Genomic DNA, 15000 nt, shown 5'->3' on the forward strand with positions numbered 1-15000 from the left:
TGAATTTCACATGCATTTTTTATAGCTAGCTCAGTAATCAATGGTGATGCTATCACGTTGGTATAGCAACGACAGAACATTACATTACCCTGCACACAATTTGGCAAACGGACACAATCTGTCCTGACAGAGCCTGGACCGGCTGAGATCCACTCTGCAGTAGCACCCCAGTCCAGTACCCACTCTGCAGTAACACCCCAGTCCAGTACCCACTCTGCAGTACCACCCCAGTCCAGTATCCACTCTGCAGTAGCACCCCAGTCCAGTACCCACTCTGCAGTAACACCCCAGTCCAGTATCCACTCTGCAGTACCACCCCAGTCCAGTACCCACTCTGCAGTAGCACCCCAGTCCAGTACCCACTCTGCAGTACCACCCCAGTCCAGTACCCACTCTGCAGTACCACCCCAGTCCTGTACCCACTCTGCAGTAGCACCCCAGCGGGCAAAAAAACAACATCCATTCAAATGGTAATGATCTACAATCTACCGCTGCTAGACCAAGACAGCAGTCTCCGTATGGAGGCCCATGACTTCCTGCTGCATCATAGGAAGACCCCCCAGCCCCCACCCTGCCATGAGAGGCTGGACACACAGCGCCATGTAATCCACCATGACAGAGAGCCAACGCAACCCCCCACCCGGGGCATGTCAGGGGGGCACGCGCGATGACACCCACGGTGACGCAGGTTGCCATGACACACCGCGTAGGGGGCCAACAGCCCATGAGCTGACCTGATTAACTGACCAGGGACTAGAATGAGACATGGAGATTATAATCTGGGCTGAGAATAATCTCTGTTTGTATGCCATCATCTTTTGGGATGCTGAAAATAGAAGTGCTGTGTGCTCACCTCAGTCTGCTCCTGTGTTTTAACATCCCGTCCTGACCTGGGCTCTGGGCAGATCAGACATTGTTGTGGTTTGCAGCATTAGAGTGCTGTTATGGTTTTGGAAAGTCCGTTAGGGATTAAAACCGCTTTAATCTGCATGCAAAGAGTGCTGAGGCTTTAGAAAGGGTTGTGGTTGAGCCTCATGTCCAGTGGGTGAGACGGTTCTGTCTTTTACAGCACAGTGTTCTGGGACGGTTCATTTCAGTCCTGCTCTTTAGTCTATTCTATTCTATTCTATTGATTTCTATTGTATTCTGTGCTGTGTTTGATACAGTGTTATAGTGTAGTGGTCTACAGTATCACAATTTAACGTCAGGCATTTTCCCAGCCTTGACTGAACACAGATGGGTGACAAGTTAAAGAAAAAACCAACATGTTGTGTGTTAGTCAGGTGTTGGGCCTCCAGAACAGCTTCTGCACAACATCTTCCCTCACTGGGGTTTTGATGATGGTGTGACGAGCTCTCTAACTAACACGCCAGCTCCTCCCCCACGGCCATCAGCCTCTTCAACAAGGCTGGTGTCCTGCTCTGACCCCCCCCCCTGCTCTGACCCCCCCCCTCCTGCTCTGACCCCCCCCCCCTGCTCTGCCCCCCCCCCCCCCTGCTCTGACCCCCCCCCCCCTCCCCCTGAATATATATATACACACTCACACATCACGCCGCACACACATATACACATACACACATTACATATATATATATATATATATACTGTATATATGTGTGTGTGCGTGTATGTATTTCCAGTATGTAGTGTAATGGTGTGCAGTGTTGCAGCAGTGTGAGCTCCAGTGTGACTGTGCTGGGACGGCCCCAGGCCAGCGGGGTGTGAGACCAGCAGACTGCCCCAGGCCAGCGGGGTGTGAGACCAGCAGACCCCCAGGCCAGCGGGGTGTGAGACCAGCAGACTGCCCCAGGCCAGCGGGGTGTGAGACCAGCAGACCCCCAGGCCAGCGGGGTGTGAGACCAGCAGACCCCCAGGCCAGCGGGGTGTGAGACCAGCAGACCCCCGGGCCAGCGGGGTGTGAGACCAGCAGACCCCCAGGCCAGCGGGGTGTGAGACCAGCAGACCCCCAGGCCAGCGGGGTGTGAGACCAGCAGCCCGCCGGCCTGGTATCCGCTTACAGCTGCTGAGATGAATGAAAGGACCGGGTCATGGTTTATTCATGTGGGTCTGCTGGCTGGACTCACACACAGCCTACAACAGGTCTCAGCTCCAATAAACCACCCTCCAGGATCCAGTGATTATTATTATTATTATTGTTATTGTTGTTATTCTCTGCATCCGCGGGGATCACTCTCTCCCCGTCCACGGCTGCGTCCGGTCAGGTGCGCCCTGCAGCCAATCACGTCGGTGGACCCCCCCGTGGCGCCGTCGTACTGCGAACTCCACGCCGCCGTGAAAACGGCGCAGCTTTGCTGAGCTCACACGTGCGTGCGCTCACAAGTCTGTCTCTCAGCCTCCACCATTCCTGCTTCTCCCGGCGCTGGACTGTGATGTGATGCGGATAGTTCGATTTCAGACACGGAGTCAGACTGGAAAACTCTGTGGTCCATGACTTAACTAAAGAGCACGACTCACAGTATCAATAAACTTAACATCATCGGTGCAGCGTATTATGGAAGGCCTATACTCCCCTGGCATTAGACGCAGTATGGAGGGCCGTCATCCCAGATCTGGACCCAGTTTTGGATTGGGATGAAGTGTGATCCAACATGATCGCTTCTAGAACTCCTGACCATCAACAAATTCATTTAAATTTTACTCATAGGATTTATCTGACGCCCAGGAAGCTCTGTTTAATGAAAGTAGGTCCCAACCCTACTTGTACTTGTTCTATGAAGGCTGATGGTACTTATATACACATGTTCTGGGAATATCCGCCTGTGGTCAGATTAGGGGAGATGGTTGCCTCTAACCTCTCAGACATTTTTGCGACTAATGTACCTAATTCGCCTGTGAGATTTACTTTACATGATCTCTCTAATCTGGACCTAATGCTCACAAACAAGCGTGCATTTCTAGCCGGGCACAGCAACCCCGTCGCATATCGGTTCCGCTGTCTGCATGTCATCTGTGTGGGTTCCACTGTGCGTCTGTACAGGATGTCATCTGTGTGGGTTCCACTGTGCGTCTGTACAGGATGTCATCTGTGTGGGTTCCACTGTGCGTCTGTACAGGATGTCATCTGTGAGGATATGGAGCACTTGTGAAACATTAAGAGATTAATTTTGCTGACATTGTGTTTTTGTGCGTGGCTGCAAGCCAGCGCACCATAGATAACATTTGTCTGGTTGTCACTCCCTCCCTCCCTTCGTCCCGTTGTTGACCTGCAGTTCTATGTTGCCACCACTAGAGGCAGTAGTCCCAGCACACCAAAATAAATACACTATGACACCGTGCTGTTTCAAGTTCCTCGATAGTATAGTGGATAGGGTGTGTTATTGAATTTATGTGCAGTAATTGAACATGAAATACTCTTGTTTTGAAAATATACCTACAGTATAGGTGTCTCAGAAATTACCCATTATATATTAGGCTACATGTATGTACCAGGTAAATGTTTAGTAATTGGGGGACTATGAAAGGAAGGGTTCCCCAAAAAATAGAGTAAGATAATTTAGCAATAGAAATCCATAAGCCTAGGGCCAATGGGCCTAGAATATAGACAATAAACTACCGGTGGAATGGTGCTGGAGCAATAGCAGGAGCATTTCGGATTACTAGCGGACCGCTGTCCCTGACGCTAATAATCCACCAGAGGTCCGCTGCCCATTCGATGTGCAAATGGCCAGGAACCCGCCAGCAGATTCAACCGGAGGTCCCCCAGCTCGTCCATCGGGGACCCGCTGTAGGTCCGCTAGCCTTGTGTTATCTGGGTTTATCCCTTACCTTTGTCCAGAAACAGAAGTTGAACCAATTGCAGCAAAATAGCTAACGTGCAGGAATCATCAGTGTAACTGCTTTAACCACTGACCGCCAGCATCATTAATGTTATGGAAGCTGCTGCTAGTTGTTGTGAGCTCATGAGCTAACAGGCTATCCCGCTCTTATTGTGCTGGATTAGCATTGGAAGCATTGGAACTGATGTGTCCAGGCGACAAGACCTATTAATTTACCTCTTAATTTATCAGACATTATTTCAAGTCATTTCAATTCACAGCTATTTGAGTGGCATGACTAGCTTCCGTCCTACCAGTCCTGAACAGAAACAAGCCAGCCACGCACATGAGCCAGGCTGGACCTGGTCTGGTTCATATGAGTGAATCATTCCACAGCTGATCCCTCTCTTCCTCTCCCCCCCCCCTCTCTCTCTCTCTCTCTCTCTCTCTCTCTCTCTCTCTCTCTCGTCTTGGCAGGTTCTGAGGCAGAGATGGAGGCGCCCGCTGGTTCCTGATGTCTCCGTAACCACGGCTGATTGCTCCAAATCACCATGACAACCCCCACCCTGAGACTGTAGTGCCTCCGTCCTCCTGTGGGGGGAGCACTGGTGAGGGGCGGGGACAGGAAGGAAAACAATCAGACCAGAAAGCGCACCATGTAGCATCCCCTTCTCCAACCATGGGGGAGGGAAGATTTGAGTTTCATTTTTTTTAATTTTCACGTCGACTCCTAATTAATCCGTTCAAACAAAGAGAGAGAGAGAGAGAGAGAACGTGAGCGTGTGAGAGAGAGAGAGAGAGAGAGAGAGAGAGAGAGAGAGAGAGAGAGAGAGAGGGTGTGTGTTTGCATGCGAGGTGTCTGCCATGGTGCTCCACACAGCCCCCTACCCCAGCGCCCTCCTGGGCTTCCTGGACGGTCTGTCCTGGGCGCTGGTGTTCCCCTGCTACTGGCTCCTGGACCGCCTGCTGGCCTGCTGCGTGTCCACCTCCCTGGAGAAGCGCCGGCGCTCCCAGGACCCCTGCTCCTTCCTGGCGCTGTGCGTGCTGGTGGCCGCGCCCCTCTACCTGCTCCTCCTCCTGGCCTCGCTGCCCCTCGCCCTCCTGGGCTTCCTGCTCTGGGCTCCGCTGCAGGCCGCCAGGCAGCCCTACCTCTACACGCACCGACGCCCGGACAAGAGCCAGGCTGAGCAGGTGACTGGACCGCTAGGGATGTGATGATAACCGCTAGAATGATCAACCACCATCAAATTACATTTATCATGATGAAATTATCATTAAAACTGTGTTTGATAACCATGCTTTGAAAGTCTCACTGTAAATACTGTCCAGCATCATCAACTTAGTAACAGTCTCCAAGACGCATTATTTTAATGTTCATGCAAACAATAAGTGCATAGTTCCGCTAATTTTGTTAGTGGTTTTCAATATAAAACTTCAGTGAATGAGTTCACTGTGTGTATCAGTAGTTTTTGATCATTTTCAGCACATTTTAATACTGATAACCGGGTTGATTTTGGTCACTACAATTGTGATATGAAATTTTCATACCGTTACATCTCTAGTGACCGCGCACAATAGTTAGGGGATAATGACGGGCGTTCTGCCTCTCGGGGTGAACATTATAGCCTGATAAATACTCTCTCAGGGTGAACGTTATAGCCTGATAAATACTCTCTCAGGTGAACATTATAGCCTGATAAATACTCTCTCAGGGTGAACGTTATAGCCTGATAAATACTCTCTCAGGTGAACGTTATAGCCTGATAAATACTCTCTCAGGGTGAACGTTATAGCCTGATAAATACTCTCTCAGAGTGAACGTTATAGCCTGATAAATACTCTCTCAGGTGACAGTATAGCCTGATAAATACTCTCTCAGGGTGAACGTTATAGCCTGATAAATACTCTCTCAGGTGACAGTATAGCCTGATAAATACTCTCTCAGGTGAACGTTATAGCCTGATAAATACTCTCTCAGGTGAACGTTATAGCCTGATAAATACTCTCTCAGGTGAACGTTATAGCCTGATAAATACTCTCTCAGGTGAACATTATAGCCTGTTTTTTACAGAAATATATATTTTAATAAATAAATAAAAAAGACTGATCCATGGAAAGGGAAAGTTAGCATGTAAGATGTGGTTTGTTTACCCAGGCAGATATGTGTGTCCTGGGTAATATGGAAGCTAACCCGGCCTATCCTGCTGTGCGTAGGGCGCGGCCGGAGGCGGTCTCAGCGAATGGAGACCCCAGGGGCGGAGCTTCTGCTTCGGCAGCGCCAACGTGTGCCTCCTCCCGGACTCCCTGGCGCGCTTCAACAACCTGTCGGACACCCAGCGGCGCGCGGTGGAGACGGGCCGCCGCATCCGTAACGGCGCCAGCCGACCCCAGATCAAGATCTACATCGACTCGCCCACCAACACGTCCATCAGCGCCGCCTCCTTCTCCAGCCTGGCCACGGGCTTCCGCAGGACCTCCTCCCTCGACCAGCGCCCCGCCGGCGAGGTCGAGGCCGAGCCCCCGGCCGAGTGCCCCGTCCACCCCTCCTCCGGGGGGCCGCCCGCCCCGGACTGCCCCCTCCACTCCTCCGGCGCGGAGCCGGGATCCCCCCCCTGCCCCCTCCACTCCGCCGGCGCAGAGCCGGGCGGCCCTGACTGCCCGCTGCACTCCGCCACCCCCGGGGAGAGCGCGGCCGACTGCCCCCTCCACGCCGCCGGGGGGCAGCACTGCTCGGACTGCCCCGTGCACGCCGCCGAGCCCGGGGGGTGTGGCCAGGCGGTCCCGGACTGCCCCGTGCACGCCTCGGGGGTCCAGATCAGCATCAGCGCCCCAGACCCGGACCCCCCCCAGGAGGAGGAGCTGACGGGGAACCACCGCGGCGGCGGGGGGGCGACGGCGTGCGACGCGGGCAGCATGGAGAGCCGCACCGCGTCCCGGGAGTCCCTGGCCCGTTTCCACGGCGACAGCGGCGGCGGCGTGTGCTCCAACAACACGCTCTCCCACCACGCCTCCGCCTTCAAGCGGCCGGCGGGACGAAAGCGGCGGCACGGCGACGACGGCTTCGACCACGAGGTCTCGGCCTTCTTCCCCGCCAACCTGGACTTCCTGTGCCTGCAGGAGGTCTTCGACCACAGCGCCACCTCCAGGCTGCGCGGGCAGCTGCACCGATACTTCCCCTACGTGCTGAGCGATGTGGGCCGCTACGGCTGGAAGGGCTGCTGCTCGCGCTTCAAGTTCCTGAACAGCGGCCTGCTATTGGCCAGCCGCTACCCGCTCCTGGACGCCCACTACGCCTGCTACCCCAACGCGCTGGGCGAGGACGCGCTGGCCGCCAAGGGGGCGCTCTTCGCCAAGGTCAGCCGCTCTCTGTCTCGCCCACACAGGCGCTGCTACACACACACGCGCACGCACACACGCTGGTGCACACACACTGGCACACATACACACACGCACGCATACTTACATGAATACACATGGAGAAAAAGACACAAAAAACACAGATATGCGCACACACACACACATTGCTGTATGAACTGCTGCATGTTTGAATACAGCCTGGAGAATCAGTATAATTATCAATCAATCAATCAATCAATCAATCAATCAATCAAAGCTTTATTTATTTAGCGCATTTCATACCCAGAGGCAACACAATGCGCTTTACAGAGAACAAGGGAGGTGGGCAGACGACCCACTCCTACATATTCCAGAGGGAAGCAAAAAAACAGTATCACCCGGGGGCCAGATAAGTGAGCTGTAAAAATTCTATCTCCTCCGACCAGTACAGTAGGCGGTCAGCTCCATGTCAGTCCAGTCCCAGGATCAGTCCAGGACCAGGGATGTAGGCAGGACCAGGGTCAGTCCAGTACCAGGGTCAGTCCAGGACCAGGGTTAGGGTTAGGGTTAGGGTCAGTCCAGTCCCAGGGTCAGGGTTAGGGTTAGGGTTAGGGTCAGTCCAGTCCCAGGGTTAGGGTTAGGGTTAGGGTCAGTCCAGTCCCAGGGTTAGGGTCAGGGTCAGTCCAGTCCCAGGGTTAGGGTTAGGGTTAGGGTCAGTCCAGTCCCAGGGTTAGGGTTAGGGTCAGGGTCAGTCCAGTCCCAGGGTTAGGGTTAGGGTCAGTCCAGTCCCAGGGTTAGGGTTAGGGTCAGGGTCAGTCCAGTCCCAGGGTTAGGGTTAGGGTCAGGGTCAGTCCAGTCCCAGGGTTAGGGTTAGGGTCAGGGTCAGGGTCAGGGTCAGTCCAGTCCCAGGGTCAGGGTTAGGGTTAGGGTCAGTCCAGTCCCAGGGTTAGGGTCAGTTCAGTCCCAGGGTTAGGGTTAGGGTTAGTCCAGTCCCAGGGTTAGTCCAGTCCCAGGGTCAGGGTTAGGGTCAGGGTCAGTCCAGTCCCAGGACCAGGGTTAGGGTTAGGGTTAGGGTCAGTCCAGTCCCAGGACCAGGGTTAGGGTTAGGGTTAGGGTTAGGGTTAGGGTCAGGGTCAGGGTTAGGGTTAGGGTCAGTCCAGTCCCAGGACCAGGGTCAGGGTTAGGGTTAGGGTTAGGGTCAGTCCAGTCCCAGGCACGTAGGCGGTCAGCTCCAGACCTCCTCTCATCTGCTCTCTGATGCAGACTTTGAGATTCTCAGCTGTCACAGAAACTCTTTGAAACACGGACAAGACGCTGAATTATTAAAAACATAGTCGGTTGTATATTCTTGTGAGAGTGTATGTGTGTGTGTGTGTGTGTGTGTGTGTGTGTGTGTGTGTGTGTGTGTGTGTTATTTCTGCAGGGCGCCTTGTTCCATCAGGGACTTACTGTACAGAGATGTGATCAGGCCTGTGATCATGGTGTGGTCATCTCTACAGTACAGAGATGTGATCAGGCCTGTGATCATGGTGTGGTCATCTCTACTGTACAGAGATGTGATCAGGCCTGTGATCATGGTGTGGTCATCTCTACTGTACAGAGATGTGATCAGGCCTGTGATCATGGTGTGGTCATCTCTACTGTACAGAGATGTGATCAGGCCTGTGATCATGGTGTGGTCATCTCTACTGTACAGAGATGTGATCAGGCCTGTGATCATGGTGTGGTCATCTCTACTGTACAGAGATGTGATCAGGCCTGTGATCATGGTGTGGTCATCTCTACTGTACAGAGATGTGTGAGATGAAAGGCTCTATGTTAAACTCCACCAGGTACAGTGATGAGGATGAAGTGTGTGTGTGTGTGTGTGTGTGTGTGTGTGTGTGTGTGTGTGTTGACAGGGCTAGGTTAATTACCCACCTCGTTGCTATAGGCTGGATCAGATCCATGTCCTGCTGGGTAAACTCTGCATCTATCAGCAGCCTGATGCTTATGATGGATCAGTCTGTGTGTGTGTGTGTGTGTGTGTGTGTGTGTGTGTGTGTGTGTGTGCGTGCGTGCGTGCGTGTGTGTGTGTATGTGCGTGCGTGTGTGTGTGTGTGTGTGTATGTGCGTGCGTGCGTGCGTGTGTGTGTGTGTGTGTGTATGTGCGTGCGTGCGTGCGTGCGTGCGTGCGTGTGTGTGTGTGTGTGTGTATGTGCGTGCGTGCGTGTGTGTGTGTGTGTGTGTATGTGCGTGCGTGCGTGCGTGCGTGCGTGCGTGTGTGTGTGTGTGTGTATGTGCGTGCGTGTGCCCGTGCAGGAAATGATGGATCAGATTTAATTGAACGTATGAAACGATAATGAAACATAGAGATCATTAGAACATGTTGTGTCTGATATCAGGTAGTGGATGGACACTATGGAAGGAAGGAAGGAAGGAAGGAAGGCGCCATCTATATAGGCCCCGCCCACAACCTCAATTAGTCAATCAACGCCTAGAACCTAGAACACAGGGACAGACACACAAGGAAAACAATAAGAAGACAGAACCATACATACCACTGTACTTGCTTTAACCATTTCCCCCTGGTGATTAATAAAGTATCTACAGGTATCAATCTGTCTGCTAGTGGGAGGATCCTCTGGTAGTTTGATCTGGACAGGCTGGCTAAGGAACATCGCTCAGCTCTGGACAATCTGGACAATCCCTCTCCAACGTCTCTGAGCAAAGACTAAGAAACCAGGACTGTCCCTCACACGTCCATCTGTCCCTCACACGTCCTCTGTCCCTCACACGTCCATCTGTCCCTCACACGTCCATCTGTCCCTCACACGTCCTCTGTCCCTCACACGTCCATCTGTTGACCTGTTCTACACAAGGACTGTGCTGGTCTTACTATATAGAGACCCCACTCAAAACCAGGGAGAGAGAGGAGAGAGAGAGACCCCACGCAAGACCAGGGAGAGAGAGGAGAGAGAGACCCCACGCAAGACCAGGGAGAGAGAGGAGAGAGAGAGAGACCCCACTCAGGACCAGGGAGAGAGAGGAGAGAGAGAGAGACCCACCACTCAGGACCAGGGAGAGAGAGGAGGAGAGAGAGATAAGAGGAGGAGGAGATAGAGGGATGAGAGAGGAGGAGGAGATAGAGGGATGAGAGAGGAGGAGGAGATAGAGGGATGAGAGAGGAGGAGGAGATAGAGGGATGAGAGAGGAGGAGGAGATAGAGGGATGAGAGAGGAGGAGGAGATAGAGGGATGAGAGAGGAGGAGGAGAGAGAGGGATGAGAGAGGAGGAGGAGATAGAGGGATGAGAGAGGAGGAGGAGATAGAGGGATGAGAGAGGAGGAGGAGATAGAGGGATGAGAGAGGAGGAGGAGAGAGAGGGATGAGAGAGGAGGAGGAGAGAGAGGGATGAGAGAGGAGGAGGAGATAGAGGGATGAGAGAGGAGGAGGAGATAGAGGGATGAGAGAGGAGGAGGAGATAGAGGGATGAGAGAGGAGGAGGAGATAGAGGGATGAGAGAGGAGGAGGAGATAGAGGGATGAGAGAGGAGGAGGAGATAGAGGGATGAGAGAGGAGGAGGAGAGAGAGGGATGAGAGAGGAGGAGGAGATAGAGGGATGAGAGAGGAGGAGGAGAGAGAGGGATGAGAGAGGAGGAGGAGATAGAGGGATGAGAGAGGAGGAGGAGATAGAGGGATGAGAGAGGAGGAGGAGATAGAGGGATGAGAGAGGAGGAGGAGAGAGAGGGATGAGAGAGGAGGAGGAGATAGAGGGATGAGAGAGGAGGAGGAGATAGAGGGATGAGAGAGGAGGAGGAGATAGAGGGATGAGAGAGGAGGAGGAGATAGAGGGATGAGAGAGGAGGAGGAGATAGAGGGATGAGAGAGGAGGAGGAGAGAGAGGGATGAGAGAGGAGGAGGAGATAGAGGGATGAGAGGGTTAGGGTTAACCCTCTAATTAAAAACAGGTCCCATAAGGGAGCAACACTGTTAATTAAAGCTTTTTCAGTTTCAACATTTATCATTTTCCTCTTATTATCATTTAAACCTACAGAGAGCCTGGCTGGCTGGAGGAGAGGTGTGTGAGCGTGTGTGTGTGTGTGTGTGTGTGTGTGTGTGTACTGCATGTGTGTGCGTGTATGTGTGTGCGCGTGTGTGTATGTGTACAGTACGTGTGTGTGTGTGTGTGTGTGAATAAAGAGCTTGTGAATAAATGAAGCCACGCTGAAATGGGTTAGGGTTAGGGGAGGAGCCACGCTGAAATGGGTTAGGGTTAGGGGAGGAGCCATGCTGAAATGGGTTAGGGTTAGAGGAGGAGCCACGCTGAAATGCCGTCCCAGTCAAACGTAAATCAAAGGCAGAATCTGTCCGTAGCTCTTAAAGGCGCTCTGGCAGAGAGAGAGAGGTCAACCTCATTTGTCCCTACAGATGACCTCCCTGATCTTTGACCTGTCATGGCCACAGAAACCTCTTAGAGCCCTGGTAGGATGCTGTGTGTAATGGGGGTCAAATCTGTGGCCTCCGGGCGCTGGGCAGGATCCAGGCCTTCTGGTTGATGGCGGAGATGTTTCTGCAGATGCATGGAAAACCAATTAGCATTATAGACATTTTTATGCCTGTTTATACAGTATGCGTCAGAGACACACACACACACACGCGCGCGCACACACACACACACACACACACACACCCCCATACACTTAGTTATCCAAGCATGGCTAAAGCCCCTGAAATATTCATAGACAGGCAGACCGGGAGAGAGAGGGGGAGAGAAATGAGGCAGAGAGAAAGAGAGAGGGGGAGGAGAGAGGGGAGAGGGGGAAGAGAGAGAGGAGAGAGGGGGAGGAGCGAGAGGAGAGAGAGGAGAGAGGGGGAAGAGAGAGAGGAGAGGAGAGAGGGGGAAGAGAGAGGAGAGAGGGGGAGGAGAGAGAGGAGAGAGGGGGAAGAGAGAGAGGAGAGGAGAGAGGGGGAAGAGAGAGAGGAGAGAGGGGGAAGAGAGAGAGGAGAGGAGAGAGGGGGAAGAGAGAGGAGAGAGGGGGAGGAGAGAGAGGAGAGAGGGGGAAGAGAGAGAGGAGAGGAGAGAGGGGGAAGAGAGAGAGGAGAGAGGGGGAAGAGAGAGAGGAGAGAGGGGAAGGAGAGAGAGGAGAGAGGGGGAAGAGAGAGAGGAGAGAGGAGAGAGGGGGAGGAGAGAGAGGAGAGAGGGGGAAGAGAGAGAGGAGAGGAGAGAGGGGGAAGAGAGAGAGGAGAGGAGAGAGGGGGAAGAGAGAGGAGAGAGGGGGAGGAGAGAGAGGAGAGAGGGGGAAGAGAGAGAGGAGAGAGGGGGAGGAGAGAGAGGAGAGAGGGGGAGGAGAGAGAGGAGAGGAGAGAGGTGAAGGAGAGAGAGGAGAGAGGGGGAGGAGAGAGAGGAGAGAGGGGGAAGAGAGAGAGGAGAGGAGAGAGGGGGAGGAGAGAGAGGAGAGAGGGGGAAGAGAGAGAGGAGAGGAGAGAGGGGGAAGAAAGAGAGGAGAGGAGAGAGGGGGAAGAGAGAGGAGAGAGGGGGAGGAGAGAGAGGAGAGAGGGGGAGGAGAGAGAGGAGAGAGGGGGAAGAGAGAGAGGAGAAAGGGGAGGAGAGAGAGGAGAGAGGGGGAGGAGAGAGAGGAGAGGAGAGAGGGGGAAGAGAGAGAGGAGAGGAGAGAGGTGAAGGATGTGCTGATGGAACAGAGAGAGGAGAAGAAAAGAGAGGAGAACAAACCAATGGAAAAAATAAAGAGCGCAAGAGAGAGAAAGAGACAGATAGAGAGAGGACGGAGAGAGGGAGAAAGACAGATAGAAAGAGGGAGAGACGGAAAGAGGGACAGATAGAGAGAGAGAAAGAGGGAGAGGGAAAGAGAAAGAGAGAGGTATAGAGAGAGGATGGAGAGAGAGGGAGAAAGGGAGAGAGATAGAGAGAGGGGGAGATACAGAGGGCTAGAAAGAGAGAGAAAGATAGAGAGAGAGAGGGAGAGAGAGAGAGAGGGAGGGAGCTAGAGGGCTAGAAAGAGAGAAAGATAGAGAGAGAGGGAGAGAGAGATAGAGAGAGGGAGGGAGCTAGAGGGCTAGAAAGAGAGAGAGAGATAGAGGGGGAGAGAGATAGAGAGAGGGAGAGAGATAGAGAGGGGGAGAGAGATAGAGAGAGGGAGAGGGGGAGAGAGATAGAGAGAGGGAGGGAGGGGGAGAGAGATAGAGAGAGGGAGGGAGCTAGAGGGCTAGAAAGAGAGAAAGATAGAGAGAGAGGAGGGACACAGGGAGGTTTAATTGTTCAGAGACCAGCACCTCTACACGCAGTCTGGTCTGCAGGTCTGCAGAGTGGCTGTCTGGCTCTAGTCTGTCTGAGACCCTCTAGTCCAGGGGTGTCAAACATACGGCCCGCGGGCCAAAACCGGCCCGCCAGATGGTTCAAACCGGCCCACGAGACGACGTCCAAAATTAATAAAAAGGAACAGATATTCCAAATTTGTCCAGCAGAGGTCGCACTGACATAACGAGAGATCCGGAAATAAACAGCACGTGACAGCAACGCGCCCAGAATCATCTGGCAATCTTGCCTTATCGTTATTAAGCTCTTGTTGTCAAAATTACCCACGGTTGCACCGTCATTACCAAAATGTCTGTCAAAACGGAGAAAAGTTGACACAGAGTGCAGAGTTTTCCAAGAAAAATGGACTGATTCTTATTTATTCACAGAAGTGAAAGGGAAACCTGTGTGCTTGGTGTGTAATCAGCAAGTTTCAGTGCTCAAGGAATATAATATTCGACGCCACTATGAGACTCATCATGGTGAAAAATACAACCATTTGCGAGGACAACTGAGAATAGAGAAGATAAATGAATTGTTAGTGGGTCTGAAGAAACAGCAGTCTGTTTTTACCCGTAGCCGAGAGGTCAGTGATGCAGCGGTGAAAGCTAGCTACCTTATTGCTAACGAGTTAATGTTAGGATCCAAGCCATTTTCTGAGGGCGAGTTCGTGAAAACATGCTGAAGGCTGCAGAAATCGTGTGCCCTGAAAAGCGACAGGCCTTTGCCAACATTAGCCTAACGAGGAACACTGTCGCAGATAGAATTTCCGATCTCTCGGCAGACTTGGACAGCCAAATGAATCACAAAGTCAAGTCATTTGTTGCATTTTCGGTTGCAATTGATGAGAGCACTCTGAAGAATACAGTTCTGTTAAAAATAACATTTACTGTGGTAATGTAATATTTAAAGACCATGAACATTGTGCAGTATAATATCAGTCAGCAGCTTCAGCACAAAATAGTTTGGTCTGGTGTAACTCTATTGCTCATGCACTGCTATCACTTTTATGGGTTTTTGAAATGTACAAATTTAATACATTTACAAGGCAGGGTGATAACGTTCTTCATAGCTCCCACTTGAGTTTGTGCATAGTGTGGTGAGTCAGTTCAGGTGGTCAGATGTGAAAATGTATCTACTGTACATTAAAATAAACAAGTTGTTTTAATCAAAGTGAAATGCCATTTTTTCAGTTCCATAGGCCTATCTGTGAATAAATGTTTTGTGCCTTTGTAGATCCACTGTGATCTGTGAGTTATAATGCACATATATAGGCTAAATGATAAATTAAGGCATAATATTGAAATATTGAAAAACAAAGGTAAAGATTTGGAGTTGACGTTATTTCTAGGTTATTTTGCTATTATTTTACTGGCCCGGCCCACTTGAGATCAGATTGGGCTCTGTGGCCCCTGAAGCAAAATGAGTTTGACACCCCTGCTCTAGTCTGTCTGAGACCCTCTAGGGTTAGGGTTAGGGTTAGACCCTGGCTCTAGTCTGGGTTAGGGTTAAGGTTAGGATTAGGATTAGGGTTAGGGTTAGGGTTAGGGTTAGGGTTAGGGTTAGGATTAGGATTAGGGTTAGGGTTAGACCC

The 15000-nt window shown here is 52.1% G+C and overlaps 1 protein-coding gene across 1 annotated transcript in view; it reads left to right on the plus strand.

Annotated features, from left to right (window-relative positions):
• Nucleotides 1-4640: 4640 nt before the first annotated feature.
• smpd3 (sphingomyelin phosphodiesterase 3) overlaps nt 4641-15000 on the plus strand; it is a gene marked incomplete at both ends in the record, with an annotated part of 20565 nt that continues 10205 nt past the window's right edge. The window contains 2 exons of the mRNA XM_084453185.1: nt 4641-4967; nt 5991-7130. Of these exons, the coding sequence (XP_084309311.1) occupies nt 4641-4967; nt 5991-7130 (1467 nt within the window). The remainder of the gene's footprint in view (nt 4968-5990; nt 7131-15000) is intronic.

Source organism: Borostomias antarcticus, assembly GCF_949987555.1.
Source record: "Borostomias antarcticus genome assembly, chromosome: 18".
Lineage (NCBI taxonomy): Eukaryota > Metazoa > Chordata > Actinopteri > Stomiiformes > Stomiidae > Borostomias > Borostomias antarcticus.